The sequence below is a fragment of the Nycticebus coucang genome, chromosome 9 (assembly GCF_027406575.1).
Source record: "Nycticebus coucang isolate mNycCou1 chromosome 9, mNycCou1.pri, whole genome shotgun sequence".
NCBI lineage: Eukaryota > Metazoa > Chordata > Mammalia > Primates > Lorisidae > Nycticebus > Nycticebus coucang.
Genome location: NC_069788.1, coordinates 111,110,078 through 111,130,905, shown reverse-complemented (window position 1 = coordinate 111,130,905; position 20,828 = coordinate 111,110,078). Strand labels below are relative to the sequence as shown.

Here is a 20,828-nt window from a genome sequence, read left to right as displayed (position 1 = left end):
AATCGCGTAAGCCCAAGAGTTAGAGGTTGCTGTGAGCCGTGTGACGCCACGGCACTCTACCCGAGGGCGGTACAGTGAGACTCTGTCTCTACAAAAAAAAAAAAAAAAAGAAAGTTTAGGATCTTCATGGGTCTTTTCTGAGCATGCATCCCATCCTGAACATGCATCTGCCTTTCTGAATTCTCCAGTTTACACAGTCACTTTTGAATACACCAATTTCCCGAAGAATCTCTCTCCCCAGAATTTTCTCTCAGAATTTAGATGGCCTATTGTATGTTCTAAGCCTAACCCTTTGCTGTAGGTAGCTGCAGGGTTTTGTTTGCCTTACAAAGTTTTTGAGCAATACCCACAACCCTGAGTTCTAAGTCAGGCAAAACAGAGATAAGCACCCTGTTGTTCTCTCCAGCTCCCAGGCAGGTGAGAACAGACAAGCAGAATGATCTGTAAGTAAGATCTGAATGCTTTCCCTGTCACAAGGGACCGGGATCCTGCACTGGGATTGTGGACTGCTGTTTTCCAGACCAACACCAAGATAAGGAGGGGATAGGGGAAGGCTAATTAAAAATATCACAAAGCCTTCCTCTATAGAAAAGAAAATAGTGACTAATTCTCATATAAGTTGGATTTAATTTTGACTTCCTACCATTTTTTAAGTTATCTATTTCCTTTTTTTTTGAGACAGAGTCTCAGTATGTCACCCTTGGTAGACTGCTGTGGTGTCACAGCTTACAGCAACCTTAAGCTCTTGGGCTTAAGTGATTCTTTTGCCTCAGCCTCCTAAGTAGCTAGGACTAAAGGCACCCGCCACAATGCCTGGCTATTTTTTGTTGTAGTTGTCATTGCTGTTTACCTGGCCTGGTCTGGGTTCAAACCCTCCAGACAAGGTGTATGCGGCTGGCACTGTAACCACTGTGCTACGGGCACTGAGCCAAGTTGCCTTTTTCTTATTGATTGAGACAGAGTCTCACGGCTCCGCGCCTGTGGCTCAAGCAGCTAAGGCACCAGCCACATACACCTGAGCTGGCAGGTTCAAATCCAGCCTGGGCCCACCAAACAACAATGACGGCTGCAACCAAAAAATAGCTAGGCATTGTGGCAGGCACCTGTAGTCCCAGCTACTTGGGAGGCAGAGGCAGGAGAATAGCTTGAGCCCAGGAGTTGGAGGTTGCTGTGAACTATAATGCCATGGCACTCTACCCAGGGCAACAGCTTAAGGCTCTGTCTCCAAAAAAAAAAACAAAAGAGACAGAATCTCTGTCTTACTTTGGCTAGAGTGCAGTGACATCATCATAGCTTACTGCAACTTCAAACTCCTGGCCTCAAGAAATCCTCCCACCTCGGCCTCCCAAAGTGCTGGCATTACAGGTGTGAGCCACCATACCTAGTCTTTTTCCTTTTTTTTTTAAAGACAGAGTCTCAGTTTGTCACCCTCAGTAGAGTGCTGTGGTATCACAGCTCACAGCAACCTCAAACTCTTGGGCTCAAGCAATACTCTTGCCTCTACCTCCCAAGTAGCTGGGACTACAGGCACCTGCCACAATGTCCAGGTATTTTTTTTAGAGATGAGGTCTCACTCTGGCTCAGGCTGGTCTTGAACTTATGAACTCAGGCAATCCACCCGCCTCGGCCTCCCAGAGGGCTGGGATTACAGGTGTGAGCCACCTCGCCTGGCCTTCCCAGTCTTTTTCTTGATACAGTGTTTCCATCATTGTTGTAAACCTTTGACTATTTTCCAAAACTCGGACAGTTTTGTTTGTTTAAGGTAAGTTTGGAACAAAGCTTGTTGAGGAAGAGAAAGGTAAGTTTACAGAGTAAGAACAAGATACAGGCTTATAGAGCAAGATCTGTTCACCAACGACAGCAAATGGGGCTCCATTGCCAGGGTGAATAGGGAAAGAGGCCCAAAATTCTGACAAAGTTGATTCTGATGGTTTCTGCTTGTATTTTAATTTTTTTGTGGGTGGATGGATGTTTGGAGCTACCTATGTGCCTTGTTTCCTAAGTATTACTACTACCTATGAACTAGGATTTCCAGTATCCCTGCACTTTTTTTGTGTGCCAGAAATGGCCTAGAAGGCCACCAGCATCTCTGGTTGGGTACATTGTAGCCACTCCTCTGGTTTGTCAGGATAAGGGCGGTGACTGTTGGGCAGGAATGGGGGTGGCCTGAGGTCTCTTAGGACTCCCTTCCTTGGAAAGGGTCACCCTTCCTTTTGCCCTGGGTCTCAGATCCCCAGCCTTGGGTGATCTGGCCACTTTAGTTTCTGTACAAACTTTAACCATTTAATTTATTAATTAATTTATTTATTTTGAGACAAGAGTCTCAAGATGTCGCCCTGGTTAGAGTGTTCTGGCATCATAGCTCACAGCAACCTCTGACTCTGGGGCTCAAGAGAACCTTTTGCCTCAGTTTTTCTATTTTTAGTAGAGACAGGATCTTGCTCTTGCTCAGGCTGGTCTCAAAATCATGAGCTCAATCAATCCACCTGGCTTGGCCTCATAGCGTGCTAGGATTATAGGCGTGAGCCACTGCGCCCGACCTAACCATTTAATTTATTTTTATTTTTTTGTAGAGACAGAGTCTCACTTTATTGCCCTCAATAGAGTGCCGTGGCGTCACAGCTCATAGCAACCTACAACTCCTGGGCTTAGGTGATTCTCTTGCCTCAGCCTCCCAAGTAGCTGGGACTATAGGCGTCCGCCACAATGCCTGGCTATTTTTTGTTGTTGTTGTTGCAATTTGGCTGGGGCCGGGTTTGAACCCACCCCCTTCGGTATATGGGGCTGGTGCCCTACCCACTGAGCCATAGGCACCACCCAACCATTTATTTTTTAAAAATACTTTTAAAATTCCGTTCTAATAACCTCCTCCCCAACTGGTTTTGAGTGAAGTGGCCAGTATAGGTGTGGGTGGATCTAAAAAGGCTTTGCAAAGTCCTCTCCTATCTGCTTATAAAGTGTGTGTGTAGGGAGGTGTCTGTTAAAAAAGACCAACCAGTCCCATCTATCACTGGGCAAGCCACATGAACAGAACCTTCTCTGAGGAAGATAGACGAATGGCTAACAAACATGAAAAAATACTCATTGTCCTTGATTGTCAGAGAAATGTAAATCAAAACCATCCTAAGGTATCACCCAACCCCAGTGAGAATAACCCACATCATAAAACTTGTCTTTTTTTGTTGATTAATTTGAGTTCTCTGTAGATTCTAGTTATCAACCCTTTGTCAGATTCATAACATGCAAATATCTTTTCCAACTCTGAAGGTTATCTATTTGCTTTAATTGTTGTGTCTTTAAGCTGTGCAGAAGCTTTTTAGTTTATTTAGTTCTATTTGTTTATTTTTGGTTGTTTTTGCGATTGCCTAGAAGATCTATTTTCAGGGTCAAATCAACAGTACACCGTGATGTAATGCTTAGAGGCTGAGGGGGTGCTCCAAGGATGAGGCCAGTTCTGACCATCCAGACGGACAGTGGTGCTACTCACTGTCTGAGGAGACACTACAGAAAGCTTTGGGGAAAGCTCTTATGTGCAGTTTTGGAAACATTGGGTCCTAGATGTCTGTACTACTTTACTATACACAAGCTGACATGGCAAGCAGAAGTGGATGAAGATAACAAAAGAGGGCCTTTCACCCTGTCCCACAGCCTAGGATCTTCCAGAAGAGCAACAGGGGGACATAAGCTGACATTCCTATGCCTCATCCGCGTGGGTCTGGTTAGTTCTCTGGGTGGCAGAATGGGACTTAAATTTGGAAAATTACTTGCCTGACTGATACATGATACATTTAACAACATTTCTGTCCTTGTAATGTACCATGAAGGGCGCAAGACCTGATTTCTTTCATGCAGGTTTAATCAACTATTCTAAAACTCTCAGTAGCCTCCATTTCTGAGATGAGTGAAGAATACAGGTGCTGGGTTTGCCCTGAGAGCAGCTTTCTCTGGCAGTTCCTGCTAGGGAGATCAGAAACAGCACTGGGAACCTATTAGAGGTAGAAGTAGTAGCAGATGCAAAGAACCTGAGTTGGGAAGGAAATCGATCTTTACAATAATCTGCCAGTACCAGCACTCGTGAAAAAGGCTCAGAGGTTGAAGAAGTTGGTAAGGATAAAGTAAGCCTTTTAAGTGGTACCAAGAAGGCATTAAACAAACTCAAATCTTACCGTGAGACGTACGATTCCTTATTCCATCTTGCTAATTCTATTAAGGAGAACAATCCCACTTGGGTGCTGCATTGCCTAATTCCTCTCTCACATCTCCCAACCTCCCTTTTTTACGAAGAGAGCAAGCCTCACAGTCTTTGCAGGCAACTCCATATAGTTGCAGTTTAATAACACTGTTTGGTTTTCACTGTATTAATATTTATTTTTATAGTTACTCTGCATTTAAGTCAAGTGTAAAAATTTTTTTAAAACATGTATTTAAATTAAAAAGGTGAGTTAAAGTCTAGTGTGGTGGCTCATGCCTATAATCCTAGCACTGTGGAAGGCTGAGGCGAGTGGATTGCCTGAGCTCAGGAGTTGGGAGATCAACCTGAGCAAGTGCAAGACCCCGTCTCTAAAAATAGCCAGGTGTTGTGGCAAGCACCTGTAATCCCAGCTACTTGGGAGGCTGAAGCCAGAGGATCGCTAGAGCACAAGAGTTTGAGGTTGCTGTGAGCTGTAACGCTATGGCACTCTACCAAGGGCAGTAAAGTGAGACTGTTTAATTAAAAATAAATCAGTAAATAAAATAAAAAATAAAACAGTGAGTTAGTGTTTTAAAAATGTTAAGAACAGTGTAAGTGTAAATATACAAACATGGCAAAAATCATGTAGATGATATATAGACAAGTGAACTTTAGGGGACATTGCTCTGGAGCAAGAAGTTTGGGTACAGTAACTTTCCCCTCATGGTTTATGCTTTCTGGGCTTTGTTTAATCTGTTGTTGTTTCCTAATGTAGATTATTTTTAGAAAAATCCCAACTATTTATTTATTTAGAGACAGAGTCTTACTCTATTTCTTGGGTAGAGTGCTGTGGCATATTAGCTCACAATAACCTCAAAATCTTGGGCTCAAGTGTTTCTCTTTGCCTCAGCTGCTCTTGTAGCTGGGACCACAGGCGCTTGCCACAATGCCCAGCTAATTTTAGAGACAAGCTCTCGCTCTTGCTCAGGCTGGTCTCAAACTCCTGAGCTTAAGCAATCTACCCGCTTTAGGATTACAGGCATGAGCCACCATGCCTGGCCCCAACCTTATTTTAGCTAGGAAGTGGAAAGAGATTTATTTCCATCAGGTCCTAAACCACACCACACTGAAGGAAGGGAAGAAAGGGAGATGAGGGAAGCGAACAACCACGGCAGAAGACTCTAGCAAAGTGGAGGGTGCTGCCCCTTCCCTCCAAGTACTCAGATACAAGGCTGGAGAATCAGTAAAAAGATCATTCCATAATAGCAAAGCCAGAGAAAAAGGCAAAACCCCACGTTTTGTAATGTTTAACTTTTCTTTTTAAAAAAGTGATAAAACTTAAGTGGTTAATTGAAGTTAAAAAAGTTAAAAAAACCTATCATTGCAAAACTTAACTGATTTAAGAGTAAAATATTTCTGAATCTCTTGACTCCAAGTCCAATGCTCTTTCTGCCCTGACTTTTCATCTTATAGACCCCACACTTTCTGAATTCTCTTTAGCAAACATAATTACAAGTAATTTATAAGCAATAGGCATTTCAAGTATATAGAGGCTCTGGCTGAGGCTCGATGTCTCCTATAGAGGCCAATACCTGGGCTGAGCCCACCACTGCCAGGTTCCTGCAATAGGCCCCATGTGACCCTGTTTGGCATGGAGGGTCATTCTTGCCGTCAGTCCTCCTGGTCTCCCCCGGGGACTGTGACATGCCTGGAGTGCAGCTCTCCTTCCAGTGGTCATCCACATCCTTGGCTTCATTTCATTTTGATTCTGGTCAGTTCCCATCTTCCTCCTCCATGGAGTTTGAGAACCAAGGAATGAAACTGCAAGAGGCCACCACCACACAGAGATCAGGCTGCCCTGGCCAGACCAGGAGGCCACCCTGCTCTCTGTGCCACCTTGCTCCCCATTTTGAGGGGCCTCTGGCCCTGGCCAGACCCATCCTTTGGATTCTTCCTCCTTCTCAGGCCATCCTTGAGCACACAGGTACCTTTTCAAGGCTGTGCCGATGTCCCACGCTGATGAATGTCATTCCCAGCTGCTGGCCGATGCGGTAGAGCTCGCTCTCCACCTCCTCTGTCAAGGCACTGGTGGCCTCATCAAGCACTGGCAGGAACATCGTGGAAGAGATCAAAGTCCTGCCCTCGGACCCCTCTGCTTCTCCTCCAACCCACACTCATCCCCAGTTAGGATCCCTGGGGAGGATGAAAGCTGCTCTGCTTATAGGAGCCTGCCTTGAGAAGACAGGCCAGAGCAGCAGCCGGCCAGGCTCCGCCTGTGAACATTCCTGTGAGTGGCCAGATGAAACCTCTCAGGTCCCTAGAGAGGGTACCAGCTACTCCCTGGGACTGCTCAGTGCAGGGACTCCCAGTTTTAGAATGTCAGCCTTTGGAGAAGTCCACACTTTGCATCCTCTGAGTGGAGTGTCACAACCATGCATTTGACATCACAGCAGAGTGTCAGAACCCTCCCTGGGGAGGTCCCCTGGCTGCAGCCGCTGCAATGGCACAACGCTTATGAGTGGGCAGTACAACATATCCAGAGCTGCTCCCAGGGTGCCAAGCCCTGCTCCTCGTGGGCAGGGCCCGGCTGTCCTCCCAGCAGGGGACATGGAATGCCCAGCTATGTACAAGTGAGCCTGGCACTCGTGAGTGTGCTATACCTATGAGCACACGAGGTACTCGGCAGGTGCATCAGTGGGACAGACCTCACCTGCGAACTTTGGCTGCAGGTAGAAGAGGCGGGCGAAGGAGAGCCTCTGCATCTCCCCTGGGGACAGAACATCATACCTGATGAAAGGGAACCAGAGCTGATGACCGGAGGAAGGAGGACATAGCTTGGCTTTTGCCTAGAATGGGTCTGGGCAGGAAGAGGTTCTCTTTGCAGAAAGACAGACCAGAAGGGAGCAGACAGAAGCCTCTTCCCTTTCAACCACACCCACAGCACCTGGGCGAGGCACAACGCTGTTCCCAAGGGCATGGAACTTGCACCTGATGGACCAGCTAAACACATGGACTTGGGGTCAGAAGCTGTTCCACCCTTTAACAGGGCCCCTTAGACCCACTGTCTTCATGGAGGACCTGGCTCTGACCCAAGTCCTATTCTTACCAGTTCCAATCGACCTGCTCATCCAAGCCCTCTGTCCTTGCCACCAAGCTGGACTGTAACAGACCCAGAGGGCATAAGGTCAGTGGAAGGGCCCCTCCCTGCTTCCTGCCACCCTGGGGGTACCTCCTTCAGTTCCCACCATACACACATTCCTTTGGGACAAATATACCCCCCAATGGCAAACCAGCTGGGGCATCATGGGGCAGAGGAATATTCTATTAGCAACACTACTCAGACTTGCTGGAGCACAGTGACAATAAAAAGCAGACTGATTTAGTTTTACTACTGTTTTAAAATTCTGTAAAGAGAACACACCCCGTTATTGCCAATGCCCCGCCAACAGCTCCCACCATCAATTTATATGCCTGCTCCCTGCCCCAGGCTCAGACCTCCAGTCCGAGGCCCAGGGACAGTAGGGCCTACCTCTGCTGGGCAGCACCACCTGTGCGGGTGCTTCCGGGTGGGCTTGGGTCCTGGGGTTCCTGGGCCCACTTACCAGGCCTGCTAATTCTAAGAACCTCATGATCCTCTCATCATCTGTAGACCCTGTGAAGCAGAGAGACAAATCAGCTCCTCTGGCTGGCCGGAATAGATGGGGCACATCACAGCAGGGGTGAGGACCCAGAATGCTGGGCTAAGTGACAGGCCACAGCACTTGATAAGGGAAGGGCCACATGAAGAAGCAATCACTTCTTTTGCCAAGGAAAGAGTGAAATGAGGGTGGGGTACAGACCTCCAATTAGTAAACACTCAAAGGAGGGAGGACCCAACCTGAAACCTGCCCAGGCCTTTCCCAAAGGGCATAGGTGAGGCCACGGTCAGGCAGAGCAGGGATAGCTGAGATGGGAGGACAGAACATGACCCAAAGAAGTCTAGCTCACCTGAGTCTGGGTAGATCTCCTTCAGGGGATATATCACCTGATAAAACAAAAACCACATGGGTCCAGGAGGGCTAGCCTGAGATGCAGCTGCACACAGCCTACCTCCCTCAAAGATGACAGCCAGAAAGGCTGGGCTCCCCTCCACCTGAGAAGGAAACATGCGGGTCCAGTGGGAGAGGCTCAGCCTGCACTGCAGGGCAGGCTCACTGCAACCTTTATAAGTGTGTTTGGAGGGAGAGTCGAGGAGCTTCCTGAGGACAGGGACCACAGCATCTAAACTGAGTGCTCCACAAACACATGTGCTATGTGGCCTGCAACCCCAGGTTTTGAGTTGCTGAGTACATGGGCTCAATGCTCAAGAAAATGTTCTCAGAGCCAGGGTAACAGGTTCTTCAGGCCTGTAACTCCCCAGGGCCTAAGAATGTCTCACTGCCAGAGGTCCTAGCCATGAGTGGGTGGGAGTGAGGAGGGAAAGTGGGCCCCCACACCAGGCTGACCTGCTCCCGAAGGGTCCCGTCAGTGAAGAATGGCTTTTGTGGCAGGAAAAGTACCCCATGGGGCCCAAAGTCCGTCAGCATCTGCACTGATCCTACAGAGCCCAGAGACATCCACTTTGAGCTCCCAGAGAAGGTAAAATGGCTTTTCTTTTCTCTGCCTCTCACCCCACCCCATCCCCGGGGCAAAGGCTGTGTCAAAGACAGCAGGCCTGACTCTCACCCCGTGTGCTTGCCCAAAGGCCGCCCAGGACCCGCAGCAGGGAGGTCTTGCCAGTGCCGGTGTTGCCCGTGATGAGCAGGCTCTGCCCCTCGGAGATCTTCAGACTCAGATCCTTGATTAGGGGCTTCTCGGCGGAGGGGGCTGAGATGGAGACCCGCTCAAGGAGGAAAGCCGTGTCTGCTGGCTGTGCTGCTGGCCACCCTGGGGCCCTGGGTTGGGAAGGGAGGGAATGTGGGGAAGGGAGCAGCATTAGTATGGTCATGGGGGAGGTACTTCCACTTGGAGGCATCACCTCTGGATCTGGAGGGTCGTTATGAGCTGAATTGTGTCACACACACCCCCAATCCACATGTTCAAGTCCTAACTCCCAATGCTTCAGAATGCGACTGCATTTGGAGACAGAGGTCTTTAAGAGATGATGTTAAATGAGGCTCTTAGCATAGGACTCTGTATGACTGGTGCCCTTTTAAGAAGAGAAAGACACCAAGGGCACACACACAGAAGAGGCCGTGTGAGGGTGGGTGTCTCCAAGCCAAGGCAGAGGCCTCAGAAAAAAACTAATCCTGATAACAACTTGATCTTGGACTTCTAGCCGCCAGAACTGTGAGAAGATAATTTCCTGTTGTTTAAGCCACCCAGCCTGTGGTATTTTGTCCTGGCAGCCTGAGCACATTAACATGGGGTGAGGATGGGAGCATATACTATGTTCCCAGCAGGACACAGCCCCGTGCACGACTGATCTTAATCAGTTTTCACATCAATGAATCCAAAGACTACCCTCACTTGGCAGATGAGACAGAGTCAGGTGCCTAAATAACTGCCCAGGTCATAGAGTTGAATTTGCCTGATTCTATCGGTGGGGGGTTTTCAAGGACAACATGGTGTGACCACAGTACTACTAATACAAATGGGAGAGGTTAATACTCTCCCATTGAGTTTATGGCTCTCCAGAGATGCCTGTCTTCCCCACAGAATAGCAACTCCAGTTTCCTACAGTCCCTACACCTTCTATCCCAGCCCCTGGGCTCACTGGTTCACTGGTGCACTGACACATGGAACTCTGAACAGAGTCAATGACAGTTAAGGCATTAGTTTCTTTTTTCCCGAGACACAGTCTCATTATGTTGTCCTCGGTAGAGTGCCGTAGCATTACAGCTCACAGCAACCTCAAACTCTTGGGCTTAAGCAATTTTCTTATCTCTGCCTCCCAAGTAGCTGGGTCTACGGGCGCCCGCCACAATGCCTGGTTTTTGTTGTTGTTGTTGTTGCAGCAGTTGTCATTGTTATTTAGCAGGCCTTGGCCAGGTTCAAACCCGCCAGTCTGGGTGTATGTGGCCGGCGCCCTACCCACTGAGCTATAGGCGCTGCCCACAGCATTAGTCTCCAAGAGAGTTGAGCATAGGCCCTGGAATTCAGACTGATTCCATTTTTGAAAGCTTATTCTGACACCAATGTCTAAGCACTTTCCACAGACTAGGGTATCCAATTCTCAGAACCCTAACAGGAAGGTTCTATTGATATCTCTTTTCTAGAGATTAGAAAACTGAGAAAATGGGCGGCGCCTGTGGCTCAGTGAGTAGGGCGCCGGCCCCATATACCGAGGGTGGTGGGTTCAAACCCAGCCCCGGCCAAACTGCAACAAAAAAATAGCCGGGTGCTATGGCGGGCACCTGTAGTCCCAGCTACTCGGGAGGCTGAGGCAAGAGAATCGCGTAAGCCCAAGAGTTAGAGGTTGCTGTGAGCCGTGTGATGCCACGGCACTCTACCTGAGGGCAGTACAGTGAGACTCTGTCTCTACAAAAAAAAAAAAAGAAAACTGAGAAATAGAAGTTAAGTGGGGCTGGATGCAGAGGCTCACGCCTGTAATTCTAGCACTCTGGGAGGCTGAGGCGGGTGGATTGCCTGAGCTCACTGGTTTGAGACTAGCCTGAGCAAGTGAGAGACCCCGTCGCTAAAAAATAGCCAGGCGTTGTAGCGGGCGCCTGTAGTCCCAGTTACTCAGGAGGCTGAGACAAGAGAATCGCTTGAGCCGAAGAGTTTAAGATTGCTGTGAGGTATGATGCCATGGCACTCTTACCAAGGGTGATATAGTGAAACTGTGTCTCAAAAAAAAAAAAAAAGAAAGAAAAGCAAGGAGATGAAACACATCCTTAATGCACAGGAAGGCCAGAAACGTTCCAGTTCCACAAAGATACATAAATAAAGACATCTCAGGGTCTAAGCCACACATGCCCAAGGAAAGGCCCAGGCAGCAGGGCTCAGTGGGAGGGAGGAATGGAGGAGGCTCACTATTCAGACTTTTGTTTTGTTATCTGTGTCCAGCCAGAAGGTGTGTGTACTTTGCTTCTATTAGTGGGGGAATGAGGTAAATGCCAGTGCATCGACACTAACTGTGAATACCTGTATTGTGCCTGGCACGGGAGGTGGGTGTCTTCCACTTACTCCCCTCGGCTCTGCTACCCTGCGGGAAAACGGCAGGGCTCCCGGGTGCACCCATGATGGGTGATTCAAAGCCTGCATCCTCACCTACTGCACCACCCTGCCAGCCCACTACTCACTTGTCTAAGCCCCACTCGCTCTCGCCGTCCTGTGACTTCAAGGACATGTCCAGCAGGGTCTCCCGAAGCTCCCCAATCCTGGGCAACAAGTGAAAACCTGAAGCAAGGTCAGGGGGCCCAGGTAAAGGCAAAACTCCTTTTTCTATCTCACACCCACTAATATGCGGTGGGTTCTTGCCCCATCCCCTTTTAATTCACTCAGCCACATCTTCCAGCCGCACACACTTTGCTCAGCCTCACCTGTGCGTGTAACCGGCCACGTCCGAGAGCGTGGTGGAGAGGTCGATGAGGCGGGTGAAGCAGCTGATGAGGTAGATGCACACAAAGGCATTCTGCAGGGTCAGAAAGTGGTCATGCAGGCCTCGACCCCGGGACCCCAGCAGCTGCGCCAGAGACAGAGGAGACTGCAGGAGGGCTCACTAGAGGGATTCTCACCTTGCTGACCAGGGTGCTAAGTTCTGTGGGACTCAGGTCTCCATAGACCCCACTGAAAATGGGGATCGCAATGACAATGTAACTCAGGATGCTGCCCAGATAGTCAAAGGTGTTGACACCGACTGTGGAAGACAGACTGGGTGAGAGATCCAGAACCATTCATGTGTTCCACAGGGGACACTACCTCCAGGTGGGCAGCAGGAGGCCAGGCAGGCCCATGCCTCACTTTCCCTGGATCCTCACTCTCCTGAGGACACTCGAGAGAACAGCCCTAGTGGTTAATAGCTCCCCTGGTTAATTCCTTCATCAGGCAGATTTATCAGCGTGGCCCAAAGTAGGGAGATGTGGTAAGGGAAGTGAGCCATTCTGACCCTTGGTCCCCACTTCCTGGGGCCCCTCCGCCTACTGTACAGCCAGAGTTCCTTGGACATCAGCTCCCTCTGGGTCTGGAGAAGTTTCTGCAGCCTGCAGTCTGTCCTCATGTGCTCCACGTGCCCAGCTCTGATGACAAAGGCCAAGATGTCCATAGGGCCTAGAGAGGGTCAGCCAGACTGGGGGACCCCACCCTTCCTTTAGGGACCAAGCCCATCCAAATGATCTAGGCCAAATATGATGACACTTGGCCCCTGGGCTCAGTGGTGGTGGGAGGGCTATAAATTCATCTTCCCTTTTCCTCTATGAGCTCTGGCAAGGCAGAGGGGAACTATGTTCTCCAGACTCACCTGTAGAAAGCAGCAGGCTCGGCATTCACCCGAATCTGCATGTGCTTGAACCTGGGTAGACCAAAGGGAAATGTGTGCTAATGATGGGGAGTACTGGCCCCCTTTTGTCAGAGCCCTGGATCAAGAAGAGGCCCCAAAGTGGAGCCCACCTCCACCTCAAAGCTGTGGCTACCTTGGGCTGACCCTTCCCTGACTCTCATAGAGCTGGGGAATCCCAGGGCCTGGGTGGGACTGGAGATCTGCAGAGACAAGGCAGCCCCTCAAGCTTTCTGTAGAGAGGTCAGGTGTGTTCCTGCTCACACACCTCCTCCTCCCAGGGCCTGGCCTGAAGGAGGGAGTCAGAAAGCTTGGAGTAGGGGCTGGAACCTGCTGCTGCCAAGCCCAACTGACCCCAAACAGGGTAGTTAGACCAGAGTGTGAGAAGGCTGAGGCATGATAATGATGGCTAACCAGACACTGTTCACGGCCCTTCCTGTGAGTGATCTCATTATTCCTCGTAATTTTCTCAGTAGGCAACAGCACCATCCCCACTTTAGAGATGAGAAAACTGAAGCTTAGAGTATTTAACATCCTTGCCCAATATCCTGTAGCTATTAACTGGCATAGCCAGGATCCAGACCCCATACTGCCCAGCCCAGAAACCTCAATCGAGAGAAACACACCTAAAATCCCCTTCCAGCTTCTCCTGGTGCACCAGCTTCGCCACAATGGGCCCCATCAAGGTTTTGTTCACCATGGTTCCCAGAAGGAAATACCCGAAGATGCTCAAGGGCCCGAGCCAGCCTGTGCTGAAAGGCAGAGAAAGGCAGGAAGGGTGTAGGAACTGCCACCCCCCCGGCCTCAGCCCTGACTCCAGCCGCGTCTCAGGGTAGCCCCTGTCTAGTCTAGCACCCCCTTGGGTTCTCTGCTCCTACATGGAGGTATCTGACAGCTGATGTGAATTGTCAGATCACCAGGATACCTGTGACACTGAGGCACCACAGGGCCGAGGTGAGGGCAGGAGCCTGAGCATGTGTGATATGGAGATTCCTTAAGGCAAGGAGAGGGAAGGAAGCCGAGCCTCTCCTGGACCCTGACCTGGGAGAGCTGACTGAGGGACCTCTGAGGACACCAGGATGGGCAGGGAAAGTGATGGGGGCAGAGGAGAGACCTCACCTCTGGAAGCACTTGTAAGTATAGTAGACCAGGGTGAAGGGGGAGATGATCAGCTTGCTGGCCATGCTGCTGAGCTGCCGGCAGAATCGCTCCACATCCTGGCTGATGCGTTGGTCCCTGCAGCCAAAGACACAGAGTAGCTGGACCCAGGGAGGTAGGCTCAAAGGTTGAGAGCCAAGGCAGTTCCACATCACCTCTCTCCTGACCTGGCCCCTCAGTTATGTTAGCAATGACTCCGTAGGGAAATGGAACCAGACAAACTGGTCTCCAAGAGGCAACTAAACCTTGGTGGCTTTTTTTTTTTTTTTTTAGGCAGGGTCTCACTCTGTGATCCTGGGTAGAGTGCTGGGGCATCAGCCTAGCTCACAGCAACCTCAGTCTCTAGGGGTCAAGCGATCATCTTGCCTCAGCCTCCCCAATAATTGGGACTATAGGTGCAACGCCTAGTTTTCCTATTTTTAGTAGATACAGGGTCTCGCTCTTGCTCAGGCTGGTCTCAAACTCCTGAGCTCAAGCAATCCATCTGCCTCGGCCTCCCAGAGTGTTAGGATTACAGGTGTGAGCCACTGCTCCCCTAGTGGCCTTTAAACAGGGTTCTAGAGTTGCAGCTTATGGTGCCACAGTTTACCCCTCAGGAGTGGGAACTGAAAGGTCCAACACCCAGGGGCCTGAGGCAGCTCTGGAAAGAGCCAAAAAAAAAAACCCTTGACTGTAGTTAAGCTGCTTTCTTAGATCATCAGGAAAACTGTCTCCTTTATCTAAAATTTCCCCAGTTCCTTCTACAGGAGCCTGGGCCTGGATCCAAGTTAGAGCCCTGGCTGTGAAAACTTCATGGGGGCTGGGCCACTGGGATGAGGCCTAGAAGCAAAGCAGCAGCAGCTGCCTACTACGAATGTCTGCTGTGATGCTCTGCTTCAGTGAGGAAAGATCAGCAGAGAGCAAAATGCTTGCTGTGAGGGTTGTGAGCAGGGAGAGATCCCACATGTCCCATCTCACCACTAGGGCCACAGTGACTCCTAGTGCCAATGGGACATGACCTTGGGCAAGTCACTTGCAATCTTTTGGCTTCAGTTTCCTCACCTGTAAAGCAACAGCTAACTTATACTAGAACACTTGCAGTGTGTCTGGTATTGCACACATGAACTGCATGAATGGTTCCTTTCATCCTCACTACATCCTTTCAGACAGGAAATGTTGGGCAGCGCCTGTGGCTCAGTGGGTAGGGTGCCAGCCCCATATACTGAGGGTGGCGGGTTCAAACCCAGCCCCAGCCAAACTGTAGCAAAAAATAGCCGGGCACTGTGGTAGATGCCTGTAGTCCCGGCCACTCGGGAGTCTGAGGCAAGAGAATCACCTAAGCCCAGGAATTGGAGGTTGCTGTGAGCTCTGATGCCACGGCACTCTACCAAGGGTGATAAAGTGAGACTCTGTCTCTAAAAAAAAAAAAAAAAGACAGGAACTGTTATCATCCCATTTTACAGAAGGGGTACCTAGGGCTTAGTGAATTTAAGAGCTATAATCTGTCCTAGCACTCTGGGAGGCTGAGGCGGATGGTACTGCCTGAGCTCAGGAGTTTGAGACCAGCCTGACCAAGGGCAAGACCCTGTCTCTAAAAATAGCTGGGGTTTGTGGTGGGTGCCAATAGTCCCAGCTGCTCAGGAGGCTGAGGCAAGAGGATCACTTGAACCCAAGAGTTTGAAGTTGCTGTGAGCTATGACGGCAAGGCACTCTACCAAGGGCAGCAAAGTGAGACTGTGTCATAAAAAAAAAAAAAAAAGCTTATAAATTAGGAAGTGCTAGTAGGGGGACTTAAATCCTAGATTAAGTCCCAGATTAGTATTAATATTTTTACTGCTGAAAATCTAAAAGCTGGTTTTCTAGCCAGGATACTAGAGGGTACCTTATTTGGAGGGCCACAACATAAAATGTGAAACGGACAAAAGGGAGATGCTCCTGGCCTCTTTTTAATTTCAAAAAGAGATGGGGTCCTGCTATGTTGCCCAGGCTGGAATAAAGTGGCTATTTACAGGAGCAATTGTATTGTATTACTCTTGGGTTCATGTGATCCTCTTGCCTCAAACTCCTGAGGTGCTGGGACTACAGGAGCCTGTCAATGCTCCTGGTAGGTCTCTTCTTTTTATCTCCCTAGTCTCAGCCCTGCAGCCTCTCTAGGGGTCCTCTGTAGAGCACCTTCCCTGACAGCTCCGGGCAGAAACATGTACAGATAACCATGAGATGATCTCCATGGTATTTCCATGTGATCTGCTGCCAGGACCCTCCAGGGCTAAGCCAATGCAAAGGACCACACAGAGGACAGTGAGGACAAAGAAGAGGCACCTACGGGTTATCGATGTCATCGCGCAGCACGTTGAGGGTGTAATACACGCGGCCCCGGAAGTAGAGGCAGTGGAGGTGCTGGGTGAGGTCCTTCCTCCAGCTCACATACAGAAGGTTGCAGGTGAACTGGTCAAAGCTCTTCAGCTGTATAGTGAGGAGAGAGGAGGGGGGCGGGGAGAGAGGGTTTCCTGAAAGTCTTGGCTCAAAGCTCAGAGCTGGTAGGAAGCCTCTGTTGACCAGCCCCAGTCCACTGACTCTGATTACTGTCTGTCCAGTCAGCACTTTTATATTTTTGAGATGATGTTCCTTGAGTCACATCAGCACTTTTTTGTTTAAAGTGTCAAGTCATGGAATTTTTCCTTCCACATTCACTCACATATTCATTCCTTCACACCAAATAGTAGAGGGCTTCCCAAAGTAAGACCCTCAAGTCCTTTTCTACATTGTACTGTCTTATTCTGAGAGCAGATGAGCTTCTAGAAGTTGGAGACCATCTATTCCATTTATATTCTTTTTTTTTTTTTTTGAGACAGAGTTTTACTATGTTGCCCTCAAACTCTCAGGCTTAAGTGATTCTCTTGCCTCAGCCTCTCAAGCAGCTGGGACTACAGATGCCCACCACAACACCTGGCTATTTTTTTGTTGCAATTGTCATTGTTGTTTAGCTGGCCCAGGTTGGGTTTGAACCCGCCAGCCGTGGTGCACGTGGCGCTGTAACCACTGTGCTATAGGTGCTGAGCCTCCGTTTATATTCTTACTCCTGTGTCCCCTAAGCTTGGAACTGGGTTCTGTATACATAGCTGTTTATTGACTGAAGATCCAACAGAAGAGGCCACATATAGCAGAAAGTGGCTTCCCCTAGAAAACAGCCAGTACAGTCTGATAGAGAGCATTAGGCTAGAGTTCTGGCAAAGCCCTGCATCTCATCATTTACCATTTCCAGAGCACCTAGGAAAACAATAAGCTCACTCAAAGTATAGCCAGGAAACAAGGGTGTGAGGAGTGTCATAGCAGAGGTAAACTCAGGAATTAGTTAAATACAGAGAAAACACAGAATTTGGTGGAGGAAACATGAAGGAGAAAGCTGAGGAGGACATGAAAGAGATGACTATGGAGACATCTTAAAAAAATGAGATTTTAGCATATTGAATGAAGGATGGAGAAAGGTCATTCTGCAAAAAGAACAGCAGTTGCAAAGGCTGCGAAGTGTGACATGGTACCAGGAATAGTCATAGCCTTAGCCCCCAGAGGGTGAACAGCAGTTCTGCCTGCTGATCCCAGTTTTTGTTTGTTTTGTTTAAGAGATGAAATGTTGCTATGTTGCCCAGGCTGAACTCAAATTCCTGGACTGAAGCAATCCTCCCACCTTGGTGTCCTGAGTAGCTGGGTCTACAGGCATGCACCACTGAGCCTGGCTTTGAGTCCAGTTTCAAAGTGTTCTGATCTCCATGAAGTAACTGTATTTAACTAATGAAGTCAGAATTCTAGGAATAGAAGGAACACTGGTCATTTCTGCTAAATGCCGACTCTATAAGCCAGAATCTGTGGCCGAGCCCTAGGAGCTTAGAACCTCAAGCTTGGAACATCTGAGGAATCAGTCCCAAGTAGACCAATGGCAAGAGCAGTGCCCTGCCTAGAGTTCTGTTCTTCAGGGTAACCATCCCTTTAATTCCTGGAAAAGGGAGGAAATACACACCTACAGCATGATTCCTGCTTCCTGGAGGCTAATACCCACTAGGAATTCCACTTACACTAGACTGGAGAGGGAGAGAGACACAGGGAGAGGAGAAGACCTTACCATGGAGTTGAGAACAATGAGCATGACAGCCAGGAAGGTCAGATTCTTAAATCCATCCAAGTCTTTGTTTCCCAGGACTCCATAGTACTGACTGGGAATCAAGCCAACCTGGTAGATGACCAATTGTTCTGGAAGGAAGGAAAGGAATAAGATATCAGTGATGAGGTATAAAAAGGAGTCCCTGCCTCATCAATACCCCAGAGAGAGGGAAAGGGACCCAAAAGTAGAGCTTCCCTCCCTCCAAAGCCTGGCTTACTCACCCAGTAGGGTCACACACAAAAGGGTCAGGAACATCAAGGCATTCTGTGATGACCAAGAGGGAAATAAAACCTTCTGTATCTGCAGGAACCGCTGGAGAAACTGCAGATCTAACCTAGGCCTAAAGAGAAATTGCAGAAGCAGAGAGAGGCCCAAGAAGATAGTTAAGCCTTGGAGAGCAGTTATCAAGCTTATCCACATTGTCTTTTAGAGGATGCAGGCCACGCAGAAAGAATGATTCACAAAGGCGACACCTGTGGCTCAGTCAGTAAGGCGCCGGCCCCATATACTGAGGGTGGCGGGTTCAAATCCCACCTCGGCCAAACTGCAACAAAAAATAGCCGGGCATTGTGGCAGGCACCTGTGGTCCCAGCTACTCAGGAGACTAAAGCAGGAGGATCACTTAAGCCTAGGAGCTGGAGGTTGCTGTGAGCTGTGACACCACAGCACTCTACCGAGGGCGATAAAGTGAAACTCTGTCTCTACAAAAAAAAAAAAACATCTAGAACATAAAAGAATTCCTGCAAGCCAGGAAGACAGGAAATCCATAGTAAAGTGGAAAAGGATACAAGCAGGCAATTCGAGAAAGGGGAAACCCATATGTCTAACAAATACTGTACCTGAAAATGAACACAATAGGATACCAGTTACACCCACCAGATGATAAACATTACCAAACCAAACATTACCAAACCTTGGGGGAATATTGAGAAACGGGCATCTTCATGCACCACTGTTGGAAGTATAAAGTGGTATGACCATTCCAAAGAACAATCTAGCAAAATTAGGCATGACCTAGCACCTGACCCTGGTGTAGACAACCCAGAGAAAAACACCAATATCCACAAGGAGACAACAGCCAGAATATTCATTACTGTATGGCTTGTGGTGGCTAAAACATCAGAAACAATCTGGGTATCCCTCCATAGGGGAATAAGTGAAACAGTCTCTGCACAAGGGGTAGCACCACGCAGCACTCAGAGGTGAAAACGAGATTACTACAAAGCATAAATGACCTCAAAAACACGATGCTGAGAAAAATGTTTTTTTTTTTAATTACAGCATATTAATATATCTATAAATTCAAGGTAACACATACACAGAATTATGTAGAGTGAACTGTAAAGTCACTCATTTAATACAACAGGTGTCTGGGGCGGCGCCTGTGGCTCAAAGGAGTAGGGCACCGGCCCCGTATGCCGGAGGTGGCGGGTTCAAACCCAGCCCCGGCCAAAAAAAAAAAAAACTGCAAAAAAAAAAAAAAAATACAACAGGTGTCTGAGAAGGGGAATGAAACGAGATTGAAAATAGGAACGAGGGGAAGAAGACAAAAAAAGGGCCTTGTACTGGTGCTCAGTTCCCAAGAACTGAGAAGGACCTTCAACTCAATTCTGTGCACAGGAGGTTCTTTAAAAAACAAAAAGCAGCTACGAGGGAGAGGGTCTCACACCCAAGGGGCAGAGGATGGCACAAGTCCCCGCGGAGTCTGGAGAGCGCAGCAGACGGTGCAGAGCTGCCTCGGGCCCGAGGGGAGTGCGGGCGCCCCTTCGGGGGCTCCCCTAGCGCTCAGGGGCCGCTGGAGCAGAGCGCGGGCTCGAGGGCTGCAGACGAGGCGCCTAGGGCGGGAGACCCCTTCCTTCCCCGCGGCCCTGAGCTCCTGTGGCTGGCCCGCGCCCCGGCCTTCCTCCTCAGCCGCCCTGCTCACCTGGCTCCAGCTGCCGGCGCACGCCCCGGGACCGCCATGACCTGGGATCCGACTGACGCTGGAGCCCCGCGCCCCCGAGGTCCGCTCCGGGCAGAGTCCGAGGAGCTCGCGGCAGACCATGGAGGGGCGGAGCCCCAGCAACCACAGAGACGGCGGCGGATAGAGAGGAAGGCGCCTGGGCTGCCGCCGCTCCCGGAAGCGACCGACTTCTCCTGGGTCGGCGGTCTGGCGCCTAGAACGCCTCCGATCTGGGAAGTTCTCTGTTGACAACAGGTAGTCGGGGGTTTAACTATTTTATGACAAGCTTTTTTTTTTTCTTGAGACAGAGTCTCACTATGTCACCCTCAGTAGAGTGCAGTAGCGTCACAGCTCACAGCAACCTCCAACTCTTGGGCTTAAGCGATTCTCTTGCCTCATCCTCCCAAGTAGATGGGACTACAGGCTCCCGCCACAACGCCCGGCTATTTTTCTGTTGTTGTTGTTGTCATTGTTGCTTAGCTGGCCCGGCCGGTTCCAACCCGCCTGCCTTGGTGTATGTGGCTGGCACCGAAACCACTGTGCTACGGGCGCCGAGCCGACAAGCTTTTTAGATTCTGAATATAGTGGATGTTTCTTACGTTCTCCCAGAGAGGACAGCGTGATCTTTTAAAAGTATAAATTAGGGGCGGTGCCTGTGGCACAAGGAGTAGGGCGCCGGCCCCATATACTGGAGGTGGTGGGTTCAAACCCGGCCCCAGCCAAAAAAAAAAAAAAAAAAAAAAATATATATATATATATATATATATATATATAAATTAGGTTTCGGATCGCAGTTAGAATAAAATGGAAGCTTTCCACATGATCGGCCCCTCCCCCTGGTCTTTGTGTTTGCACAACCAGAAGCTTTAGGGTCTTTGCAGTTGCTGTTGTGTCCACTTAAATCACCCCACCACCACCACCCCCACCCCGCCCGCCCTCAGCCTAGAAATTTCCATGGCTGGCTTTT

At 49.4% G+C, this 20,828-nt stretch overlaps 1 protein-coding gene across 4 annotated transcripts; it reads right to left on the bottom strand.

Annotated features, from left to right (window-relative positions):
* Positions 1-1,208: 1,208 nt before the first annotated feature.
* ABCD4 (ATP binding cassette subfamily D member 4) lies at positions 1,209-19,973 on the bottom strand. Of its 4 annotated transcripts, none has more exons than XM_053602473.1 (19): positions 19,844-19,919; positions 18,141-18,183; positions 17,881-18,008; positions 16,087-16,226; positions 13,746-13,862; positions 13,253-13,378; positions 12,591-12,641; positions 12,275-12,369; positions 11,869-11,990; positions 11,674-11,765; positions 11,434-11,511; positions 8,876-9,084; positions 8,656-8,747; positions 8,159-8,195; positions 7,774-7,823; positions 7,278-7,330; positions 6,882-6,958; positions 6,160-6,275; positions 1,209-5,992 (listed from the first exon to the last, which is right to left on the bottom strand). In XM_053602473.1, the coding sequence occupies exons 2-19, from the start codon at positions 18,172-18,174 to the stop codon at positions 5,924-5,926; spliced, it is 1,686 nt and encodes a 561-aa protein (XP_053458448.1). In that variant the 5' UTR covers positions 18,175-18,183; positions 19,844-19,919; the 3' UTR covers positions 1,209-5,923. The 4 variants fall into 4 exon arrangements, 3 of the variants coding, with proteins under 3 accessions (XP_053458448.1, XP_053458447.1, XP_053458449.1); XM_053602472.1 differs by having other exon boundaries at positions 1,210-5,992; positions 18,141-18,259; positions 19,844-19,973; XR_008382435.1 differs by lacking the exon at positions 1,209-5,992 and having other exon boundaries at positions 6,214-6,275; positions 7,701-7,823; positions 18,141-18,259; positions 19,844-19,943.
* Between the last annotated feature and the right edge of the window lie 855 nt (positions 19,974-20,828).

Excerpts from the sequence above, each read along its gene's own strand:
- ABCD4 (XM_053602472.1), bottom strand. The coding sequence starts at position 19,881 with ATGGCGGTCCCGGGGCGTGCGCCGGCAGCTGGAGCCAG. Across the intron at positions 16,227-17,880 it reads TCATTGTTCTCAACTCCATG|CTGAAGAGCTTTGACCAGTT; the intron begins GTAAGGTCTTCT and ends CTCACTATACAG. Across the intron at positions 12,642-13,252 it reads AAGCTGGAAGGGGATTTTAG|GTTCAAGCACATGCAGATTC; the intron begins GTGTGTTTCTCT and ends TGGTCTACCCAG.